We start from the raw sequence: 23,099 nt of genomic DNA, 5'->3' as shown, positions 1-23,099 counted from the left end.
TATTTACAAGCATTTATTTGGGTAAATACATAAAATATATTTTAAGATATATATATATTTGAGAAAAAAGATTTCCAAAGAAATACTATCGTAGAACAAGAAAACAATGGCGGCAATTAGTGTTTGTAAGTGGGAACCAACAGCTTAAAGATTCAGAAGAGATCCCAAGTCTACCCAAGATGGCGCCCAGCAGAACGCCCGCTTCCCAGCATCCCCGGGATCTGTTCCGGCCCCAGACAAGCGGTTCTGAGCGGGCAGACGCCGCCATTCGAGGCTGTGAGGAGGTAAACCTTTGGCAAGGCAAGCATTAGTCCAGAGCAGCTTCATCAAAGTGACTGACTTCACACCACTCCCTGCCCGGAGGGTCGCCCAGGGCAGCGGGGGCAGGAGCCGTGCAGAGCCCAGGCTGGGCGCAGGAGGCCGCGTGCAGCCGGCCCCGCAGGGGCGAGGGACGGGGGTGAGGCCCCTGCAGCGTCCCAGCGCTTCCTCTGTCTCTCTGAGAGGGAAGCTGCACGCAGACGCAGGAGGAGTTCGGAAAAAGCCCTGAATCCCTTAAAATCTTGGCGTGACCCCAAGCACAAGCTGAGCAGGGGCCTCCTGAGGCCTCAGTGCCCATCTGCCCTCCCCCCACGCGGTAAAGGGGACAATCAAACACGGAGACTTTAAAACAAGACTGGGGACCGACCAGGAGAGGGAGGCTGGGAAGGGGGCAGCGCGCCCCGTGCCGGGGGCGGCGAAGGGGGTTAGTAGTGAAGGGGCTGCGTGCACAGAGCTCTAGCCAACGCCGGGCCCGCCCCCGCCCAGGGGCTCAGGCCTTGCCCACGGGCTTGTAGCAGGCGTCCGGCTGCCAGAGGCGGATGTCCACGAGGACCTGGTTCAGCTTCCGCATCCACAGGTCCCGCTCCTCTTTCGTGTCAGCCGACAGCCAGTTCCTAAGGGAGAACCCAGAGCCCGTCAGCAGGCCTTTGCCCCCTGACCCGGGGCAGGCTGGCCTTTCACACTCACCAGCATGGCGCTTCCCAGCCTCCCCCCAACCCGGGCCCCACAAGGCTGCTCCCATTACAGCACCCAGAGCAAGGCGCACAGCAGGCGCCCCCCAGCAGGTGCACAGTAAGCGCCCCCACAGCAGGCACCCCCCAGCAGGCGCACAGTAGGTGCCCCCACAGCAGGCGCCCCCCAGCAGGTGCACAGTAAGCGCCCCCACAGCAGGCGCCCCCCAGCAGGCGCACAGTAGGTGCCCCCCCAGCAGGCACCCCCCAGCAGGCGCACAGTAGGCGCCCCCACAGCAGGCGCACAGTAGGTGCCCCCACAGCAGGCAAACAGTAGGTGCTCCCACTGGCCACGGCTGCCTGGGGAGCCACTTACTTGGTGACACAGAGCGTGTCTCTGCACTGGCTGACCAGAGTCTCCTTGTCATCTTCTCTCTGCGGTCGCACGGTGATTAATTCGAACGTGTTGCGCCGGGCACAGAACTCCCGGTTGGCCGGCTCTATCTGGCGACTGGTACAATTGGCCAAGTTTATCCTCCCTAGAGGAGTCTTAAAAACAAAAACCCCACATTTCACATGAGACCCCATTTTAAATCCCCCAGAATACTGCTGGGCACATTTATTTCCTTAAATCACCGATGACAAAGTTCTAAAAAACCAAGAACTGGCGCCGGCCCGTGACCATTCTCTGGAAAGTGCCCATGAAGGCCTAACACGGGCCTGTGCCCCTCCTGGAGCTCCCGGTGGAACAGCGGGCACCCACTGCTGCCCAGGAGAGACACACGGAGGGGCTGCTCTGAGAATGCAGAGACCCAAGCGAGAATGTGATGTGGGGAGGGGGGCTGGGCTCGGCCCCTCAATGACCGCCCCCATGGGGCTCCCGAGCCCGGTCCCCTCAAGCCACCCTGTGTGAGAGCCAGGAGGGGGAGGAGGGGGGCGGTCTGGGCCAAAGACGCCAGGCTCCCTGAGGAGTTTCGAGCATCTCCAGAAGGGGGCGCTGCGAGATGAAGCTCCGGGGTCCCCCAGCTCCGCGCCTGCCCCTCACCCCCAGAGCCTCCGTTACCTTTCGTTTCTCGTCGTCCGGGTAGGTCCAGTAGGAGATGCAGTTTCCGGCAAGAACGCACCAACGTCGGTGCCAGGCTCCGAAGCCGCTCACGTCCTCAAAGATGGTCTGGGAAAAACCCAGGTGGCTCAGGGAACGGCGCAAAGGAGCGCGGGAGCAGGGAGCGCGGAGGATAACCGAGTCTGCGCTTGGGCGGCAGGGGCTGTCCCCGAGGTCTGGGGGGGAGGGGTGCTGTCCCCGAGGTCTGGGGGGGAGGGGGGCTGTCCCCGAGGTCTGGGGGGGAGGGGTGCTGTCCCGGAGGTGGGGGGGGGGCTGTCCCCGAGGTCTGGGGGGGAGGGGGGCTGTCCCCGAGGTCTGGGGGGGGGGCTGTCCCCGAGGTCTGGGGGGGAGGGGGGCTGTCCCCGAGGTCTGGGGGGGGCTGCCCCGGAGGCAGTACCTAGATGCAGCCCGGAGAGTCCAGGACACGCGCCCAGGCCCACGAGGGATGCCCACGTGCACATTCGGGATACACATGTGCCCGCACACTCTTAGGGGGCGGGGCGCCCTGGGAAGCTCCCCTTAGACTTTACTTGTTGGAGGTCAGGAGGGCGGGAGGTGACTCTAAAGTGTGGGCGGGGCCGGCACAGGCTAGCCCCGCTGGCCACACCCCCTTGCCAATCTCTGGCCAGATCCCCTCCCCCCAAACCAACTGGAAACCGGCTTTTAAATTCTCAACTGGGGCCGAGTCTGAAAACGGGATTTCAAAGCACATCTGGTGCCACCTGCTGGACTCCCTTGTAACCACAAATAGGGGAGAGCTTTCTGGGGAGCCCTTCCTCAGCCGCCCCGCTTTCCCGGCCCTGCCCCCCTTCCCCCCCACCCCGGGCACCCCTGCCCTGAGCCATTTCCGGCACTTTTCTGTTTCCAGGTGGCTTTCTAGAAGGAGATTCTACTCACCAGAAAGCCCTTTTCTTCCACAAAAGAGTTCACCTGGCACTTTATTTTTAAATAAATATGACCTTCCAAAGGACATAAGAAGGGCACCTGCGGAAAGAAAGGCCGCTCTAGGAAGCCGCCCACCGGGGCACAGCAGCCGCGAGGGGAGGGCGGAGCTTCTGCGGGGGACCCCCAACTTCTGCAGCCAGAAGCCCGGGACCTCATACAACAGGGGGGTTCTGGGGAAGAGACGGGCCGCTGGCTGAGGGGCCCCTTTAACAAACGATCGCGGATCATCCTGAAGAAAAACACCCAGACGCCGCCTTCTCCAGTCCTGACCCTCAAGGGTAAAACCTGCTCCCGGTGAGAACCGAGTCCACTCTAACCAAACACAGGCCCCCCCGAGCGCCGGCCCAGCCCAGGCTGCAGTCAGAGGCGGCCAGAAAGAACGGAGCCCCCGAGGGTGTCCCTGCAGGCAGAGCAGCCACCCGAGAACCTGGGGAAGAACCTGGCAGAGAACCTGGCCGAGAACCTGGCCGAGAACCTGGCCAAGAACCTGGGGAAGAACCTGGCCGAGAACCTGGCCGAGAACCTGGGGAAGAACCTGGCCGAGAACCTGGCCGAGAACCTGGCCAAGAACCTGGGGAAGAACCTGGCCGAGAACCTGGCTGAGAACCTGGCCGAGAACCTGGCTGAGAACCTGGCCGAGAACCTGGGGAAGAACGTGGCCGAGAACCTGGGGAAGAACCTGGCCGAGGACCTGGCTGAGAACCTGGCCGAGAACCTGGGGAAGAACGTGGCCGAGAACCTGGGGAAGAACCTGGCCGAGGACCTGGCTGAGAACCTGGCCAGGAACCTGGGGAAGAACGTGGCCGAGAACCTGGGGAAGAACCTGGCCGAGGACCTGGGGAAGAACCTGGCCGAGAACCTGGCCGAGAACCTGGCTGAGAACCTGGCCGAGAACCTGGGGAAGAACCTGGCCGAGAACCTGGCGGGCCGCGTTTCTGGGCCGGGGAGCACAACCTCTCCAGGACGGCTGCTCTTGGGCCCCCAGTTTGCCAAGTCAGAAACAAGTCTCCTAAAGGGGACACGTCCCAGAACCATCAAACATCAGCACAGCCGCACCCTCCCACGATCCAAACCGACCCCCCCCCAATACACACCCAGCAAAACCGCAGGGGCACCTCCTGTGGGAAAGCTCCGAACAAGAACGCCAAAGCCCACGGGAACTGGGGGCCCCAGGGTGCTGTACCCCACGCCTCCTCACCCCTGGCAGCCCAGGGCCAGGACCCTCCTCGTCCCTAGCTGCTCCCCTCCCTCGGAGCCTCAGGAGCCCAGGGCCAGGACCCCTCCCCCCCCACTTCTTGCACTAAGGCGCCGCCCCCGCCTCCCTTCCTCTGTGCCATCCTTGGCTCTTTCTCACTCTCCTGAGAGCGGCACCTGCAGCCCGTCTCCGCCAGGTAGAGCCATTACCTCCCCCCTTCCTGGAGGCGGATTCCCCCTTCACACACACACACACACTTGGCTGCCTGTCCACCTCGGAGGGTAACCCTTCACTATCATGGCTCTTCCCCCTTGGGGAGCCCCCAACTAAGGGCAGCATTTGAGCATGAAGCTCCTAGCCAATGGACACGGGAGCTCAGAACACAGAGCACTAGGGGAAAGGGATGGTCCACGTGCTAGGCCCCGCTGTCTGGACCCCTGCCCCCCATGGACACTGGGGCCACAGAGTCCAGGAAAGGGAAGGTGGGGGCACCTGATGCAGAAGGCATACTAGAACAGACCAAGGGTCTTTAACGTCAAGACTGCTCCAAGAACACATCCCGGCACCAGCAGGCAACGGGTCTGGTTTTATCCTGCCTGGGAGGCCATGAATGGGCCGAGCCGATCACTGCCGGCAGGTCTGGGGTCCGGCTCGTCAGCAGGAGCCCCGAGGGGGCCCTGGTCCCCCCTCCCCCACCCTGTGTCTGTAACAACATTCAGTCAGTGGGGTCTCTGGGAAGTCCCTCCCCCGCCAGGTCACTACGAAACACCAAAACGCCACGCGTGTTAACTGCCGGCCACCGTTGCCGCTCGCTGCTTTTTGAGGTCTGTCTCTGTGACCCCTGGGGGTCTTCTTGGCAAACAGACCGGCACTGAGCCGTTAATATCTGCTGCAAGTCTGGCAGCCAGGGGGCGCTGCCGTGGATCGTGAGACAGCCTGGCGTCCCAGATGCAAATCCAGCCTCAGAGGCTCACTAATTTGGGACCCCGGGCAAGTCACTGCCCTAGTTTCCTCCTCTGTAAAATGAGGATACGACAAAGCCCGCCACCATCTGTCAAAAAGATCCCAAAGCGGGTCACAGAGAGTCAGACACGGCTGAAAGAACCGAACAACCGCAAGTCAGGGAGCCGAACGCCGGCCACCTCCACGGCCTCCACCGAGCGGCCCCCAAGCCCACCGCGCCCGTGCCAACGGCGCCTTCACCGGGCCCACACACCGAGGGACCCAATCGGCGCGTCGTGAGCGTCGGTGTCCATGGGCCGTCCCAAAGACGTCACGGCAGGCTCTCGTAAGAGACCAAACTGAAAAAAAGTCAATTCTACTCTCACTCGGGAACTTCCGGTTCATGATTGCAGATTTGGGGGATTTGCCGGGCGGAGGCAGAGGCCGCCCGGAGGAGGACAGAGAGCCCGACGCCCACGCATGCAGGAGGAAAAGCCCGCGCTCCCTCACAGCACCAAGGAACCTCTTCCCCAAGTCCAGAGAGAGGGGGATGGCCATAAGGTTACGAATCAGCTTCTTCATTTAAGAGGAACGGGTTAGTGAGGTGCATGCAGCCGAGAGTTAGGTTGGGGGCCTTTCTTTGCGCTTATTAGTGGTAAGCAAATTAAATATAGCAACCTTGTGCTGGAACATATAACCCAGGAGCTCGCGCTCTTTTACATCATAATTTATCTAAAATGTGAAAATAAAAAAAGAAAAGACATACCAGGATCACTGCTATTTGTTAAGAATTTTTAAAAGGCTTTATCTTTGAGGTCTTCAACGTTAGGGAAAGCCTTTATTAAAAAGCGTGAAAGGAAATTTCCTATTTTAATGTCATCCCGCCGAGGCCGCCGCCGGCAGAATGCTCCCTCCGCCCGCCCCGTCCCGGGGAGACTCGCTATCACGATGCGCTTGGCGTGGCTCCGTCGCGGCTGGAGCCGCGTGAGCTCGGGCCTCCATCACTCGGCCAGCGACCCCAAAGCGCAGCTAAGAGCTTCCCCGTGGACGCAGCGGTCCCTCCGGTCGGGAAGCATGACCTTAAAACTCCGACGGCTTCATCCCCCACGTGAGCTCCGTGAGCGACTGGCCTGAGTTGCCCCTTGGGATGTTCCGCAAACCCAGTGGGTCGGGGGGAGGGGACGCCCTCGCCCAGTCACGGACGGGAAGGAGAGAGCCGAGGAGCTCGCTCGGGAGACACGAGGGCTTCGTCCGCACTCTCCTGTCAAAGGCTCAAACCCAAACCCGACTCATAGGCTAACGAAGAGCCCAGCTAAGCCGCGACACTTCTCCGCCGCGGACGGTTAAGGCGGCCTTGTTTGGAATGGTGACTGACTCTTTGCCAAGTCCCTGACACCGCTTGGCGTTTGGGAGCGGCAGAAATGACCTCAGCCCGACTTTTTTCACACAGCGTCGGATTACCTTGTCCAGAGCGAATTTGGTGTTCCCTACGGAAGCCAGGGAGAGGGTGTGAGAGCCCACGAGGACGAAGTTGCTGGTGCGCACGGCGTGGAGGCCCCCCGGACTCGCCATCACTACGGAGAGAAGACACCGGTCGGCGCGGGAGGGACCCCCCAACCTCCCCCCTCCCCCCCAGGGCTCACTGCCCCCTCGAGGTCCGTCCTTCCTCTCAGCCCCGCCGGGCCAACTCACCTGAAGAGTGGAGACTGCTTTTCTAGAAAAGAAAGAAGGAAACGCCAATGATTTCCTTTCTTTGACGAATCAAAAGGAGCGTGCTAACATGAGGCCGGGGGACGAGACCCGTGGAGGCCGCTCCGGGCACGAGTACCCCAGGAAACCTCCTTTTCTTTCCAAGTCTGAGACCCCCCCCAAGCTAAGCTCCCGCTCTTCATGCCCAGAGTCTCTCCCCCATGCCCAGAGGAAGAAGTACTTACGGTGGTGATGGACGTCAGGAGCCGCTTGGGAGTGATGGCCTAGGAGGGAAGCAAGCTCCAGCTCAGGCTTGGAGGCCCCTCTGGGGGAGGGCATGTGCCCCAACCCTCACCCCCGAGGGCCCCAGCACAAGGCCCCGACCTCACCCCGCTGCCAGGAGCAGGCTCTCCTTACCTTGGCCTTCGATGCCTTTCTCTTCTTCTCAGACCCCAGGAGAGCTTTCCTTTGGACCTGTACAAAAGCACCACCATTACTGTAGGCCCTGGGGGAGCCCCGGAGCCTCGCTCCGGGAGGGGGACCCCCCACTGACCCCAGGCCCGGTAGGAGCAGCCTCGGCTTCCAGCGTGGGAGGCGGAGCCCGACAACACTCACCAGACTGTAAACTTCGACGTTGATCTCAAAGTCGTTGGACACGTCTTGCCTGGAAGAAGGTGAGCGTCAGCGCCCGGTCCCTTCAGCCAGCCGGGAAGGCTGAGGGCGAGGGAGCCGGCGCTCCTGCCCGGGCCTCGGGAAGCTCCTCTGAGGGCTTGCCAGCCATGTGTGGGCCCGGGAGCCCCTACCCCGTTGGTTCCCAGACCCTGGGGGGGTGGGGCACCTGGCCAAAGAACGGCCTGGCTCGTGCTGCCCTGTGCCGGGAGCCAGAGGGATCAGAAAAAGTGACCCCCCCCCCCCCCAGGAAATCTGGGACACAGAGGAAGGAGGGAGGGGAAGAAGCTCCATGGCTAGAGCCAAAGAAAGGCTATAAGGAGCAGAGGAGGGGCTGCAGGGGAGGGGCTGCAGGGGGCCTCCCGCTGCTCCTCCTGCTTTCAGGGAGGACCGGTGACACATCAGGGGCAACGTCCTGACTCACAAGCCACTGGGAGTGGGGCCAGACTCTCGGCTCTCCCCCAGGGCCAGGACAAGGGCGAGACAGCAGGGGGTGGCCCAGCACCTTCCACGTGTGACCGAGGCCCAAGCACCTTCATGGCCATCAGACCAAGGAGGTCCCGCGGGCTTGGGCGACGCCCCCTCATTCGCCAACTGGCTCCCGCTGGTGCTGACTGGGGAGGGGAGGGTCGTGGCCAGAGCCGGACGTGGGCTTGAGGACGGATGTAGGAGAATTCTCTGCTTTTGGGCCTAGGAGCCCCGGCCGGCCCCGCCAGGCAGCGCCCTTGCCCCCGGCCCTCTTTCCCCTGGGGGCCGCGGGCCCGACCAGGCCCTGGCACTTACAGAGTGAACGTGGTGGTGAAGGTCAGCGCGTCCCCCGCGAGGGAGTCTGCAGTGCTCGCCAAAGGCGTTGCGACCATATTCTCGGCTCCGGCCTTCAGCATAATTAAGTAGTAATTCGTAGCTTCTGTGGGAAACCAGAAATGAGAGCCCGGCTCCCAAGGCCCCGGGCGGCCCCCGGGCACCCCTGCTCCCTTCGGCCCCTCGGCCTCCAGTTGCCAAGCGGGCCAGTGAAGGCCGGGGCACACAGGGGGGGTAAAACACTAGTTTTCCATGAAGAGGGTGCCCCCCCCCCCAAATGACCTGCTTCGGTTACTGAGTGGCCACAGGGCAGCGAGCCCCCGAAGGGCCGGCCTCGGATATTCCCAACTCACTCAGAACCACACAGAGCTGTGGGACCAAATGGGGCCCAACGGCCAATGGCCTCCCGGCCCCAGATCGGAGGAGAGCGGCAGCCCCTCAGTGTACGCCCCCTCCTCTAGGGGTCACCCCTGGGCTCGCAAGTCCAGGGAGAAGTGAGCTCAGGGCCAAAGCCACGTTAGGACCCCAAACCGGCAGCTTTGAGGGCTGTCCTGCCCTTCAGCACGGCGGCCAGTGACGAATTCCCGCCGTCCAGGCCCAGGCCCGTAACCCGGGGAGGAGGCCATTACCAGGAGCCTACCTGCTCTCTGAGCCGGGTCACACACGAAGTCGGCTTTCAGAGGCAGCCGGAACTCGGAGAGCGCGATGGAGCCTCTGGACGGCGCCAGCTCGCCGGACGTGGGGCTGGCTCTGGGCCGCCGCGGGGGCCCCTCCGCCTTCAGTTTATTCAGCTCTTCGATCAGGGCCGCCCTCTTCTCGGCTGTGTGAGACCAGGCAATGTTCCCAACTGTCCCGGCTCTCTCGGCCGGCCGGTGCCCCGAGGGGGGGGCCCGGCCCTCCTCGGCCGGCATGATAGCTCTCAGCACCCCCCGCTCGGGGGCACCGGGCACCTGAGCTCTGGCCCCCAGCGGCTACGCTTCAGAAAGGCCCAACTTACCCATCCTCCAGATGGGAACAATTCAGATGTGACCAGAGAAAAGAGACACTTCTGCTTCTGGTGGCATCTCAGGGCCTGCCCATGCTTGCTGCACCTGCCCGCCTGTGCCCGCCATGCCTGCCACATCTGCCCACCATGTCTGCCCACTTGTGCCCGCCATGTCTGCCTGCTTGTGCTTGTTGCACCTGCCCGCCTGTGTCATCATGTCTGCCCTCCTGTGCTTGCTGCACCTGCCCGCCTGTGCCCACCATGTCTGCCTGTCTGCCACACCTGCCTGCCCACTTGTGTCCACCTGTGCCCACTATGCCTGCCTGCCTGTGCCCACCTGTGCCCTCCCCCCGCCCCGACCACGCTCCTCCATACTTGCGATCAGGAGCAGTCTCTCGGCTTCCGCCTCTTCCAGGGAGCCCTTCCCGTGCTCGCCGTCAGTGCAGCAGTTCAGAGCCTGGCTGGCCTGGTAGATCACCGTCTGCTGCAAGTTGATCTCATTGTTCAGCTCCTGGCAAGTCCAAGGTCAGGGAGGGAGGGCTGAGGGCCCTTCTTGCGCAGCCGGACGACGTTTCCTAACTGCAAGGCTTCCGGCCCCAAGGCCCCGGGCCCCCGGACAGTGGGTCTATGACGCCTGTGGCGCACCGAGCACCTCACGCGGCCGACCCCCTCCCCGGCTGTGCCTCAGACTCAGGCCCCCAGTGGCAGGCCCCGACCCTCCCGGCGCGACCCCAGAGAAAGCCCCTCCCGAGGGCAGGGCCCCCAGCGGGTCCCTTTCCCTGCTCTCAGGGCACTTCAGGGCGGCGCCCAAACGGGATGATTCCTGCCCAGCCACGGCCGCCCCGGGAGAGCTCCCGGTTCCGCCCAATTAGCTCCAGAATCCTCCTCCTGCCCCAGAAAAGGGACTGACCTGAATCTTCTGCTTGACGTTCACCTGGCAGGGGGGCGCGGGCGCGCTCTTGCTCTCCTCCAGCTTGGAGGACACGTCTTCTCTGCGAACGATCACCTGCTTTATCGAGGGGCGTTCGATCTCTTTGAACCTCTGAGAGCGGTAGGTGTCGATGCTGCCGAGAAGGAAGGAGCAAAGGGTCAGCAGCGGCCCCCGGGGTCAGAGGCAGAGGCGGCCACGGAGGATCCCGAGGGCTGGACGTCCCGACCTCACTGCTGCTCCCGGACGGCCGGGGCTGGGCAGGGCGGGAAACAGGGCAGGGCCGGGGCGGGATGGTCCTGATTTCCCTGCTCACTCCCAGACGGATGGGACCAGGGGGCAGGGGAGGCTGGGGGCCGGGGCAGGGCAGGGGCCAGCCTCACTGCAAGCTGGGGACCGAGGCTCCCAGATGTCCCTGGCTCAGGTCCCCCTCCGCCCCAGGCCCCGCCCTCCCTCCCGATGGCCGCCGCGCCCCAGGCCGGCTCTCTGCCCCCTTCACCTGTAGGGGAGGTCGCGGTCTCCAGAGCTGATGCTGTCCTCAGACTCGGCCCTCGGGACCCGGGTCCTCTGAAACTTGCCCGGCCTCGGGCCGTCCTCTCCCGCGCCATCTTTCCCTTCCACGCTGGGTGAGGAAGCAAAAGCCTGCGAAGCAGCGGCGGGAGCAGCCATGAAGACCGACCGCGGCCGCCCCCGGCCCGTCCCCAAACGAGAGCCGGTGCGAGCCGGCGTCCGGCTCCCTACGTCCCCCCCCCCCCCCCCCCCCGCGGCAGAGTCTGCTTTGAGAAGGGGGGGAGCTGGCGTGGGGGCCCCTCCCTGCCTCCCTCACCTCCGGACCCGTCACGTTCACCGTCTCCGCCAGGGGCGTCAGGAGGGACATGGAGGAAATGTTCAGGTCGTCCTCAGGCTCCTCGAAGCTGTCCTCGCTGCCCTCCCCAGGCTCCAGGCCCAGGCCGTTCTCCGCCAGGACGCCGCTGAAGATGTCATTGATGACCCTGGAGCTGTTGAGAATCTCGTCGTCGTCCCCATTCCCGGGGGCCTCGTGCGCCTCCTCTGCCTCCTCTGCCTCCTCTGAAAAGAAAGGAGCAGGACGTGGCGGGGCCGGGCGGGGGGGCGGGGCAGGGCCGGGGGGGGGGGTGGGGGGGCAGGGCCAGGCGGCGGGCGCCCCCCCTTCCTCTCCCCCGTCTGCCAGGGAAGGCGCCAGCCCCGCTTCCGAGAGAGCCTCTGCCCCAAGGCCGAGACCCGGCCGTTTTCTCCCCGGCGGCAGCAGCTGCTGGGCTGACCTGGTGGGGGGAGGGGATGCTTTGGAAAGCCCCCGGTGGGACATTCCCAGCAGGCCTCGGCCCTGACCACGAGCACCCCCTCCCCTCCCCCAAGAGATGGCGGCGCAGCCCGGGAGCCCAAGGGGGGTGGGGCAGCCGACCTGTCTGCTTCTCCGCCTCCGGGTCCAGCGCGACTTTCGATTTTTCCTCCAAGAACAGAGTTATTCTCAAGGGGCTCGACGTGGTCATGTCGCTCTCGGGAAGGCCTGGAAAGGGGGGACGAGCCGTCAGCCTCCCCCCACGGGCTCCCGGACAGAAGAGAACCCCGGGAAGGTTCAGCCCCCCGGCCGCGAGGGTGCGCAGGGCCCCGGGCCGGACCAGTGAGGCAGGGCCTGTGTGTCCGGGGGGCCCAGCATGGCTGCCCTGAGGCTCCCGCCTGCGCCCCAAGCCCCCCATCCTGCCGCTTCGCCTCTAGAACTAGGAAAAGCGCCCCTTAGTTCTAGAATGAGGCTCCCCCGATCTTTAACCTCCATTAGTTTTTTACATAAGACCCCCGCACTCAATGGGAGCCCCCCCCCGCCCATGTCCGGGCACGAGGAACGCCCGCCGTGACAGGCCCCGGAGCCCAAGGCCGCCCCGGGGCGACAGAACAGCCCCCTTGGCAAGGAGCAGAGCGTGGGGGGCCCTGACCTGGCTGATAAAAGCGGGGGGTGGGGGGAGGAATGGAGCTGGGGGCTCCCCATGGAGGCCTTGTCCTCATTACGCTGCTTCTGGGGGGCAGGGAACGCCCAGCGGACCCTGAGGGAGCGGGTCCTCGGGTGCAGCTTCAGTGGGGGAGGGGACTGACGGGAGCCCCCGGCGAGGGCCTGGCAGTGCCCACCTGTGCCCACCTGTGCCCGGGCCGTTCTCGTCCCCGCCACCTTCGGGACTTGGCCCAGGCTGGCTTCCAGACCCCCCTTGGCGCCACATTTCCCATTCTAGCCTGCCCGAGCAGTTTTTCTGTTGCCCATCTTGGTGCCCTGCTGGCCACGGCTGCCCTGGCTCCATGTGTCACGGCCGGGCGCAGGCAATGCCCCGAGCACAGTGGAGAGGCCGGCAGCCTTGCTGTCTGCCCCCGAGGAGCCGTGGCGGCATTTTGGGGGCCCTTCAGGCTGGCCAGGTGCTCTGTCTCTCAGGCCCCATCGCCCTGGATGCCGCCATTGCACACAGTGCCCGCGGGCACCTGCACCCGCAGAGCAGCTTGGGCCAGTCTCGCAGCCCAACCCCACAGCCAGCTTCCTCTGGGGGCACCGAGGCAGCTGCCTGCTCGGCCGCACCCCTCACGCAGACTCAGGGCCCCTTCGCCCCGAGGACGTCACCACGGATGCAGCTCGGGGTCCTCGCCCAGCAGCAGGTTAAATGCGGGCAGATGGTCCCAAACCAGCAACGCCGAGCACGGACCCCTCCTCCCCCCCCCCCCCCGCTGCCCAGAGCCGCCCCCCCGGGCCCGTTTCCAAAACAGACTCACCGGCGGGCTGTGCGCGGGGAGACCTTACGGGCGGCGCAGAGTCTGCGGCCTGGTCCTGGTCACAATCCGCCCGAGGCTTTCCCGGCAAATCATCCTGGCAGGGGCCGCCCTGCGGGATGAGGCGGGACAGAGACGAGTGAGCCCTCCTGCCCCCCCGGGCCTCTGTGGGCGTCCCGCCGACGTCACCGTGGAGAGCAGCGCGCCACCGCCGGAGGCCACGGGCAGATGGCGGGCGTGTGCAGGGCTGCCCTGGGGGGGGGGGGGGGATGATGGGCAGGCGTGTGCAGGGCCGGGGTCCACCCAGCACCGAGTCAGGGCGAGGCTCGAAGCCCTGGATTTCCTCTCACCTCTTTGGCTTCCGGCTGCTTATTCCTGGGGACTTCCCCTCGCTCCGAAGTCCACAGGTTGCCCTTGTCCAGACGGCCCCGGAGACAGGCGAGCTCCCTCTGGCGCTCCTAGATCCCCATTGGACAAAGTGAGCCCCGCAGCCTCGGGGTGACCCCCCCCCCGCCCGGGCGCCCCCCGCCCACCTGCTTGAGCTGCTGGCTGAGGGTGCTGGAGGCCGAGGCCGCGTTCTGCCTCAGGAGCCGCTCCTGGAGGGCCTTGGTGTTGGGGGTGACGAGGGGAGCGCGAGGCGGGGTCGGCGCCGCGGGGCTCGCTCTGCCGTGCTCCTGGCAACGCTCGCCGAAGCGCTCCAGGAAAGGCTTGATGCCGGCTCCCCCTAGAGACACCCGGCAGGACACGGGGGTCAGCACCCCGAGCCCCCCAAACGGGGAGAAGCCTTCTCACGGCCCCCCCCCGAGCTCCCTGACGGCATCCCAGCTGGCACCAAACCACAGGGCTCCGGGTCACGTGACACGGGAGCCCTTCCCGGCCTCAGTGAAGGACCTAAAGCAGCCCCGACTGGTCAGACAGCGGCCGGTGAGCGGAACCGTGGGCGGAGGGAGGCAGAGAACTTAGGGAAGCAGCTGGGGGGGGGGGGGGTAGGGGAGGGGGTGGTGTCACCGTGCCCAGAGCACCGGGCCCGAATTCAAAACCTCCTGGCCTGAAGTGGCGCTGACTCTGCCTGCCTCGGTTTGCTCAACTGTAAGGAGGGGACCCTCCCCCAGGAGGGGACCCAACCCCCCCCCCCCCCCCCCCCGAGCAGCTGCGAGCATCAAGCGGAGACACGCTCGGAAAGCGTTCTCGACCCTGAGCAGGAGCCGGCTGCCCTCAGCGCCGAGACCGTTCCTGGGGCCGTCTGGGTCCGAGGGTTTGAAAAGCAGGCACCGGGGCAGCCTCGGCCCAGGCCCACGTGGCCCTGCCCGCCCCCTGGGCCCATCTCTGCTCCCCCGACGCAGGGAACCCCATCTGCACACGTGCGCGCGCGCACACACACACCTTACACACTCACATACACATCTTACACACTCACACACATACACACCTTACACTCACAATCACACACATACACACCTTACACATTCAGTCACACACTCACATACACAACTTACACACTCACATACACAATTTCACACATCCACACCTTATACACACACACATACACTCTCACACGAGCCCTGTCTGGCCGGTCCGAGAGCCGCTGGGCAGGAGGAGGCCCTGCTGCAGACTGGCTCCCTGGGGGAGCGGGCCCCACACCTCCGGCGCAGAAGCTGATCCTCTCCCCGGAACAGCCCCGCACCCCTCGGGGGGTCTCAGCCAGGGGGTAATGGGGGCTTCCGACCCTCCTTTGCAAACCGCTCACTAAGCTCCCCAACGATCCCTCAGCCGCGACCTCCAGGGGACCAGACGTGCCCCCCCCCAGCCCTCCCAGGCCCGAAGCATCACCTGGAGTCAGCGGCTGGTCCTTCGGGGGAGGCCCCCGGGCTGCTCGGCCCTGCCTGGGCTGGGGGAGGGCGGAGCTGAGGCCGGACTTCCCGGGCTCGCTCTGCGGAGTGAGGCTGGCGGGCTTTGGAGGGAGCGGCTCTGCCTTCTGCCTGGTCCCTCCTGAAGGGCTCCTCGGGGGGCTCGTGCGGGATTTTGCGGGGGGAGGAGCAGCTTTCTGAAAGAGCAGACCCAGCTGAGGCTCGGCCCGGGCCCCGTGGGAGCCAAGGCCCCCCCGCGTCCCTCAGCGAGGGGCTGCCGCCCACGTGCCCCGGAGGGAATGGCGCCCCCTGGCCTTCCCAGGACCCTCCTTGGTCCAGCCGAGACCTTCCTCGGGGGGCTCGGGGTCCCACGAAGCCCCCCCATCTCCAGAGCTCCTCCCGTCTGGCGCCCCCGTTACCACCCCCCCGGGGGCGCCCCGGGCCCCCCACCCACCACGGCGCACTCACCTGAGGGCTGCTGCGAGCCGCCCGGCTCTGAGAGGCCTCCCGCGAGCCGGCCCCGGAGCCAGCCGCCACCGCGGGCCCCAGGCGGGAGCAGCCGGGGTCTCTCTGGCCGACAGAGCCGCTATTGATGTGAGCAGATGCTCCCGTGGAGGAGGAAACTGGGGACAAACAAGTTGTACCAGGCTGCTCTTGGCCACGGCCGGCCTTGGCAGATGGGCGGCTGAGGTCATCTTCCCAGGAACAAATGGTGGCAGCAAGGTCGGCCAAGCGGCCCCTCCTCCCGATGGGGGCGGCGGCGGGGGCGCCTGCAGGGGGCGCCTGAGGGGCCGGGGGGGCGGGGGCCGGGCCGGGGGCCTCGAGGACAGCATCTGAGGGGAGAGAGAGCGCAGGACATGAGGCCCCGAGGGGAGCGCCCCCTGCCGCCCCAGGGCCCCCGCGGGAGCCGCTCCCTGTCGGGAGCTGTTCCATCAGCACCACGCGTGCACACGGGTAGCTGTTCTGTCACACGCGTGTGCGCACACGTATCCCACAAGGAGGCTCGGAGCTTCCCTTCGCTAACACCGGCCCCAGAGGTTACTTCCTGCGGACCGAGCCAGACGTCCGGCCTCCTCTGCCCCTGAAGGGCCCTCCCTGCCGTCGTCCTCTCGTGCCCCCGCCCAGGCCCAAACCGCCGAGGAGCCCCTGGCAGGGAGGCGGGACGGAAGCCGCTGGCTGACCTGAAGGACGATGCCCGCCTGACTTCCGCCCAGTGACCTCGAAGCCCCAGGGAAGCTCGCTGCCCCCCCCCCCCCCCGAGCTCTGGGCAGGAGGCGGCAGGGATGGCGCTCAGCCCTCTGGGGGTCAGGGCGGCCCCGCGGGGTCAGGCTGCAAGCCCTCCCTTCTCCCATCCCTGACATTCGGGGCTGGACAAGATGCCCTCAGGCTCTGTGCCCGCGGCCCCCGGGGCTGTGGCGGGTGCACAAAGCGCTTCCTCCGCCTCGGAGCCACCTCCCGGCCGGGCCCTCCCCATCAGCAGCTGGACAGCGGCACAGGCAGGGGAAGAGCAGCCCCTGGGGGCGGGGGCGCACGTACCGTCACCATCCCAGCCGCGGCGCTGCTGCGCCAGTCTCTGCATGCGCGTTTTCACCGAGGAGGCCGCGGGCACTTGCGTCGGGGCGGGGGGCGTTCCCTCCTCCCGCCCCGGGGGCCCAGGCTGGGCTTGGGCCGCGGCCGCTAAGGGAGGCTGGGCCGCGGCCGCTAAGGGAGGCTGGGCCGCCGCCTGAGGGCGGCTCGGAGAAAGGGGGTCTGCAGAAGGGGGAGCCTCCGGCTGCTTGTTTTCCAGGTTCGAAGCTGGTACTTCCGGATGGTCTGAACAGGGTCGTTTCGAGGGCGACGGCTTGGTGCAGGTTCTTTCTAGACACGAGATGGGGCACAAGCACGTTAGGGAACCCGACTCGTTTTTAAAACTCGACGCTCACTTTCCCACGAACTCCGGTCTGTGACTAACCAGCATTCAGTGCTCGGAAGCCGACAGAAGGACCTCCCTCCCCTGGGGTCCATCCTCCCGACAGCCCTGAAGTAGGGCCTGGTCCTCTCCCCATTTCACAGGTGGGGAAACCAAGGCTGAGGGGCTCGGTGGCCGCCCTCCCTCAGAGCTCCCTGGGAAGGGCCCAGCCCGACTAATGCTAATCAGCGCCCATGTTCTGGGGGGGAGGGGGGCGGTGCTGCCTCATTATACAGGGAACCGCTGACCCCCCGAGTCTCTGAGGGACAGCGCCTGGGGCGCCTCTCTCCGGGGGGTCCCCGCCTCCGACACCTGAGGGAGCAACAGGCTCTGGCCCCCCGGAGCTCCGCCCACTCGCCTCCTCGCCTTCTAGTTTTTGTCACAGGGAGCGGGAATCGCACAAAGACACAAAGCCCTCCCCGGAAGCTCATCTTCAGAGAGAACAAAAAGCTCTCAGACTTCAAGCCCGGCTCTCTCAGCAAACCGTGGACCCCGCGGGCCCTGATGGAAAAACACCGCGGCCCTGACGGACAGACACTGCGGCCCTGACGGACAGACACCGTGGCCCCCGACGGACAGACCCCGCGGGCCCCCGACGGACAGACCCCACGGGCCCCCGACGGACAGACCCCACGGGCCCTGACGGACAGACTCCGTGGGCCCCAATGAAAAAAGACCACCGGCCTCGACCTGCGAGTGCCGTTTCGTGCCATTTTCCTGTCTCAGTGTTAAGCTCGCGTCGGCCATGCTGACAAAATGCGACCGTCAGGGACCCTGAGGGGCTTCTCTGGCCGGAAACACCTGCCCTACTTCAAGAAACCAGGGGCTGAAGTCTTTTCCCTCGGCATTTCCTGGGGTAGAATATGAAGCCGGATCCTGTGGGCAGCAGGCCCCCCCCCTCCCCGAGGTGCCCCCCCCTCAGTCCCCTGCCCCACGCCCCCCACAGCTGCCCGCGTGGCTGCACTCCCAGCGGGTCACTGCTGTCTCTTCCCTCCCTGGGGGGCCCAGGGGCTGCCGTGTGCCAGGCAGGGGGACGCTGCCAGAAGCACCTCCCTGAGCCTCCTCCAGACCTGTGAGGGAGACCTCGGGCCAACTCCCTAAGCTGGCCCCGGCCTCCTGGCCCCTGCCCCCGCCTTATTTCCGGCCCCAGGGCCTTTACCCGGGTCTGCCTCTCAGAGCCCTCCGGATGGTGGTTCGGCTCCAAAACCCCCGACTGCCCCCACTTCGGCCCCAAACTCGGCCTCACGCTCGGGCACAAACCCCGCTGGGAGACACGGGCCCTGGAGGACGGGGGACGGCATCTTCAGCTGCCCCGGACAGGGCCAAAGCCTCCCCAGGCTCAAGGCCTCGGGGCAGAGCTGGGGGCCCAGCGCCGGACTTACCTTCTCCCTCCCGCGGCGGCAGCTGGTTGTTGGCTTCCGTGAGCGGCTCCCGAAGCCTCTTGGTCTGGGCCGTGGTCCTGGCCGCCGCCTTGGGCCGCTCAGCCATCTTTTTCTGAAGGTTCTCTCGTCTGGCACGAGTCCGCTCAAGGAGTTTCTGAGGGATTCATGTAATAAATGGTCAGTGAGCCGTCTCCGGGGTCTGTGAGACCCCCTGCCCCGGGGCACCCAGGCCTGAGAACGAGAAGCACACGGGCTAAAACACAGGACAAACCACTTTGGAAAAGGAGGGGATCCCCCATCGCTCTCCCCTTGTGTTGCAGTAACTTCTGGGCAGCAAGAGCCGACTCCGACCCCGGGTGGGCTCCAAGGCCATGGGCACCTCGCCCCCCCTCCCGGTGCCCTGGGCAACCGTCCCAAAGTCAGAGGCCCATCAATCCGGGGGTCAAGCTTTCTGTGCTCCCACTGTGTGCCGGTGCTCCTACTGTGTGCGTGCAAGTGCTGCACTGAGTGTCAGGGGCCCTGCCCTCCCAGAACAGCATCGAGCAAAGCTCAGCGGGAGCTAATGGAGGGAGGGAAGGCCCTGGCACTTAGCGGGGCTCGGAGACTTCCTTCAGCCTCGACTTACAGGAAGCCCAGGCTGTGGGCAGCCAGGAGGGAGGCAGTGCAGGCCTGGGGGCGGGCCGGGCGAAGGCCCAGAGCCCAGAGGGAGGCTCTGGCTGGTGGAGCCGCTTGGAAAGTCAGGAGGACCACTAGCCTGAAGAGGCAGGGAGAGCCTCTGGAGCTTAATGGGGAGGGGGAAGGGGGATGGTCAGATGTGGGGTTTGGGAAAATCCATTTGGTGGCTGAATAGAGAATGGACACGAGTGGGGGGAGCCTCGAGGCAGGCAGCCTCCTCCCCTGCCCAACCTGAGATGATGAGGGCCTGTCTGGGTGGGGGCTGAGGGAGAAGGGGAATATTTGGGGATGTTCCAAGGTGAAAGTGAGGGGGGAGGGGCCAAGGGAGGACTCCAGGATGAGCCCTAGGGGTGGAGTCCAACCAGCGATAGGGAAGGGAGCACTGAGGGAAAAGGATGAGTCCCAGAAGTGGCCGAGTGCACCGGCTTGTGAGCTCTGGACCACGAAAAGCCCAGGCCTGAACCACAAGGGTGAAGCTCCTGACGCTTCACCCTCCATCTGGGCCGGCTCTCACCCACCTGCCCAGGCCAGGAAGCACCTCTGAGGGCGGCCTAGGCCAGCTTGCCCTCCCGCCGACAAACCCTGGCCAGCCTGCACCGGCCCAGCTGCCGGCCTTTCCCAGGGGATGATCTTTCATTGCCCGGGCAACAGTGGCAAGCGGTGGGCCAGTAACGGATGCCCTCCTCCCGCAGGAAGAGCGCCCCTCACTTCCATGAGCCGGGCTTATCGCCATCGTTACCAAAGAGCTAAGCGTTATTCAAGGCTGATTCTGGAGAGCGACTGGGAATGTGCCCAAAGAGGTAGCAGACTGTGCGTGCTCTTTGACCCAGCAGTGTTTCTACTGGGCTTATACCCCAAAGAGAGCGTAAAGCAGGGAAAGGGACCCACATGGGCAAGAATGTTTGGGGCAGCCCTGTCTATAGTGGCCAGAAACTGGAACCTGAGGGGATGCCCATCAATGGGAGAAGGGCTGAGTAAACTGTGGGATATGAACGTTATGGGATATTATTGTTCGGTAAGAAATGAGCAGCAGGAGGATTTCAGAGAGACCTGGAGAGACTGACAGGAACTGATGCTGAGGGAAACAAGCAGGGTCAGGAGATCATTATATACTTCAACAACAATACTATATGATGATCAATTCTGATGGACCTGGCCCTCCTCAGCAATGAGACGAACCAAATCGGTTCCAATAGAGCAGTAATGAACTGAACCAGCTACGCCCAGTGAAAGAACTCTGGGAGATGACTATGAAACATTACATAGAATCCCCAATCCCTCTATTTTTGTCCACCTGCATCTTTGATTTCCTTCCCAGGCTAATTGGACACTATTTCAGAGTCCGATTCTTTTTGTACAGCAAAATAACGGTGTGGACATGTACACATATTGTATTTAACTTATACTCTAACATATTTAACATGTATGGGAGTACCTGCCATCAGGGGGAGGGGGTGGGGGGAAGGAGGAGAAAAGTTGGAACAAAAGGTTTTGCAACCATCAATGCTGAAAAATTACCCAGGCAAAGAACTTGTGAATAAAAAGCTGTAATAAAAAATGGAAAAAAACAAAGAAAAAAAAAGAATGATTCAAGGCTGAACTTCAAGGAAGGGTCTCGGGCAAAGGGGTGAGCGAGTGCTCCTGGGGACTCTGCCCGGTGGCGGCCCAAAGAAATCCCTCCGAGCAGCCCCACTCGGGGGCCACTGCCGGGCTGCAAAGCCCACAGGGAGTCCCCCGAGAAGCTGCTCAGAAGCGGCCGCTCACTTTTAACTGCTTCCGATCAGCAGATAATTAACAATCCAGCCCAAGTCAGCAAGGGCTGGGAAAGAAATTTACAAGATGAAAGTTCAAGTTTCAAATGATCTTTACTTTCAAAGCGCCCATGCTGGCCCAGGTGCGAGAAACAGCTACATCCACCGCCTAGCACACAGTCAGCGCCTAATCGATGCTTCCCTTCCTCCCACATCCCCGTCTTTTCCGTTGGATTTTTCCCCATGCAATGCGTCATCCCAAAAGAATGTGGCTTTGCCCACGGTGGCGGTGGAAGGCCCCCCGGCCTTGGCTCTCTGGCTTCTGACTCAGCCTTCTCAAAAGGAGAACCAAGAAGGGAGAACCAAGGACTTGCCCAACCCTGCCCAGCCCCACCCCGGCCCCAGCCGAGAAGAGGCAAGGGGTGGGGAGAAGGGCTGGGAGGTCTCAAGGGCGTGAAGTCACCAGAAGGATTGGAATGGAGCCGTTAACAGCCTCAAGGCTGGACCTGGACTTGGCCCAGAGTCCTCAGATCATTCCTTACCTAGTAAGGAGAATTCCTCGGGCTGTTTATGGGAGCGGGACGGCAGAATGGGCCCGAAACTTCACTGTTAAAAGGCCTCGGCAGCCGGCTGAAGCCGGGTCTCCCTGGCCTCCGAGCCCCGGGGCTCCCAGAGCCCTCCTGTGGGTGCTGGTCCTTCACCCCCATCACCACGGGGCTGGCCAGCTTCTCCTGAAGAAGTCCTCCCTAAAACCTGCCCGCCTCCTCCCCCAGCCTCCGGTCACGCTAACCCCGTTCCCCTGCAAACCTGCAAGCAAGTCCCCTCCCCGCTCCCAGGCATCCTCAGTCCTGCCAGCAAAGTGACTGTGCCGGCCCCGGCGCCCACTTCCTCCAACATCCAACATTAATCCCATTTGGCTCCGAAAGCCGGCCTTCCCAGCCCACTCAAGTCCCCCAGGGCTCAGCTAGGACCCCACCTCCTGGGGGAAGCCTTCCCAGCACTGCCTCAGTCTCCGGGCCTCCCCCGATCATCCTCAACGTCTCTGGTTTCTTCACAGCCATTTCCACGTTGTCTCCCCGGGGACCCTTCCGGGCCAGGGGCTGCTTCCACCCGCCCGGGTACACGGTGCCGGGTATACAGTAGGAACTTAACCAATGCTTGGTGGCCAGTTCTCTGACCTCGGCCACGGCCAGCCTCGGGGCTGCCCCTGCAGGGCCTGGCTCCTCTCTAATTAAGCCTCTCATTATCTCTGCAGAAACTCCTACTTAGTCTCCTCCCCGCCCGGTAACTGCCCGAAGACTAAAGCGTTCATTTCTCCCTTCCCCCGTCCCACAAGCACTTATTCGGGGCTGCGTGCAGGGGGCCGAGCTTCGGCACCGCGGGCGGGGGGGGGGGCGGCCTGCCAGGGAACAGCCTGCAAGGAGGCGCAGGTGGAGAGGGGGGAGGGCGGCGGGAAGGACGGATGCACGCGCTGGGCGCCGCGCCTGGCGGGAGGGACACCAAGAAGGCTCCGGACAGCTCCGGAGAGCTCCCGCTGCCACCCAGGGAAGCGCTGAGGGGAGATTCGCCCTAAGGCTTCCTGCCTCCGGGCCCAGCTCCACCACTGAGCCGCCGGCTGCATCCAGGCGAGTCTGGGGAAGGACGAAAGCCTCAGGGAGCGCCGACAAGCTCATTTTCTAGAACAGCTGTCGTCCTTCTCCCGACTATTTTCTTTGAAAACACAAAGAGCCCAAGTCACGGGTCGGGCTGAGGAAGCAGGGTCAGTTTCTCCTCGTCAGTTGCCCAGCCCGGACCCGCCCACCGGGAACTCTCCCGGGCCGACTCATTTGAACTTCGAGGGGGCGTCGGGCGGGGGCTGATGCCAAAGGAGGGAGGGGCCTTCGAAAAGAGCTTCCGAGGTCACGTGGCCAGCAAATGACAGCCTGCCCCACAACCGGCCGGCATCCCAGCGTTTCCACCGCCCCCGAAACAGGAGCCTCCCGAAGGGCAGACCCAGGCCCAGAGAGGAGCCTAGGGACCCCTGACGCGTGCGCACTGAAAGCCCCCTGCGAGGGGGAGGGGAGAGCTGATGCAGACAGACCCCTCCGCGCGTGCGCGCTGGAAACCCACAGAGCTGGGGGGGGGGCGGACCCTCGCGCGTATGCACAAGCAGCTTCCCCAAAGGGCCCCCAACGCCTGTGTCCCGACCCCTGAGAATCAGGGAGGAGGGAGGGGCAGAAGGAAGGACGTGGCGCGAAGCAGCGACCTGGGCTTACCTCGGTGAATGGGTCCATCGCGACCCCGCGGTCCGCAGACTCAGCCGCTCCGGCGTCACCAACGAAAAGGGCAATCGTGGGCCTAGGACTCTGGCGGGGTAGGCCGGCCTGTGGTCGGGTCGGGAGGACGGGGCGCCGCGGCCGAGCTCAACTCGCTCAGCTCCGGTCGTGGGCAGTGTCTCCTGTGCCACAGCCCCAGCTACTGTTCAAATTTGAATTTCAGCGCCCCGGAA

The 23,099-nt window shown here is 64.4% G+C and overlaps 1 protein-coding gene across 2 annotated transcripts; it reads right to left on the bottom strand.

Annotated features, from left to right (window-relative positions):
• On the bottom strand, positions 1 to 23,099 carry ANLN (anillin, actin binding protein). 2 transcript variants are annotated; one of them, XM_051978157.1, is made up of 24 exons: positions 22,867 to 23,099; positions 18,186 to 18,339; positions 16,392 to 16,712; positions 15,324 to 15,688; positions 14,839 to 15,052; positions 13,542 to 13,732; positions 13,359 to 13,466; positions 13,012 to 13,120; positions 11,666 to 11,770; positions 11,072 to 11,313; positions 10,745 to 10,887; positions 10,228 to 10,381; positions 9,693 to 9,828; positions 8,973 to 9,152; positions 8,315 to 8,438; positions 7,478 to 7,526; positions 7,280 to 7,336; positions 7,108 to 7,146; positions 6,866 to 6,887; positions 6,635 to 6,747; positions 2,989 to 3,075; positions 2,053 to 2,160; positions 1,366 to 1,538; positions 1 to 932 (listed from the first exon to the last, which is right to left on the bottom strand). In XM_051978157.1, exons 1-24 carry the CDS (start codon positions 22,882 to 22,884, stop codon positions 809 to 811), a joined length of 3,336 nt encoding a protein of 1,111 aa, XP_051834117.1. In that variant the 5' UTR covers positions 22,885 to 23,099; the 3' UTR covers positions 1 to 808. The 2 variants fall into 2 exon arrangements, with proteins under 2 accessions (XP_051834117.1, XP_051834127.1); XM_051978167.1 differs by having other exon boundaries at positions 11,072 to 11,304.

This window comes from Antechinus flavipes, chromosome 1, assembly GCF_016432865.1.
Source record: "Antechinus flavipes isolate AdamAnt ecotype Samford, QLD, Australia chromosome 1, AdamAnt_v2, whole genome shotgun sequence".
In the NCBI taxonomy this organism is placed as follows: Eukaryota; Metazoa; Chordata; class Mammalia; order Dasyuromorphia; family Dasyuridae; genus Antechinus; species Antechinus flavipes.
The sequence above is the reverse complement of the archived record's forward strand: the minus strand, read 5'-3'. Positions and strand labels throughout refer to the sequence as shown.

What these genes read in the sequence shown, in the direction of transcription:
- ANLN (XM_051978157.1), bottom strand. An exon ending in GACCGCGACCTCCCCTACAG is followed by an intron (nt 10,382 to 10,744) that starts GTGAAGGGGGCA and finishes CCTTCTCGGCAG; the next exon opens with CATCGACACCTACCGCTCTC. An exon ending in GAAAGGCATCGAAGGCCAAG is followed by an intron (nt 7,147 to 7,279) that starts GTAAGGAGAGCC and finishes CTTCCCTCCTAG; the next exon opens with GCCATCACTCCCAAGCGGCT.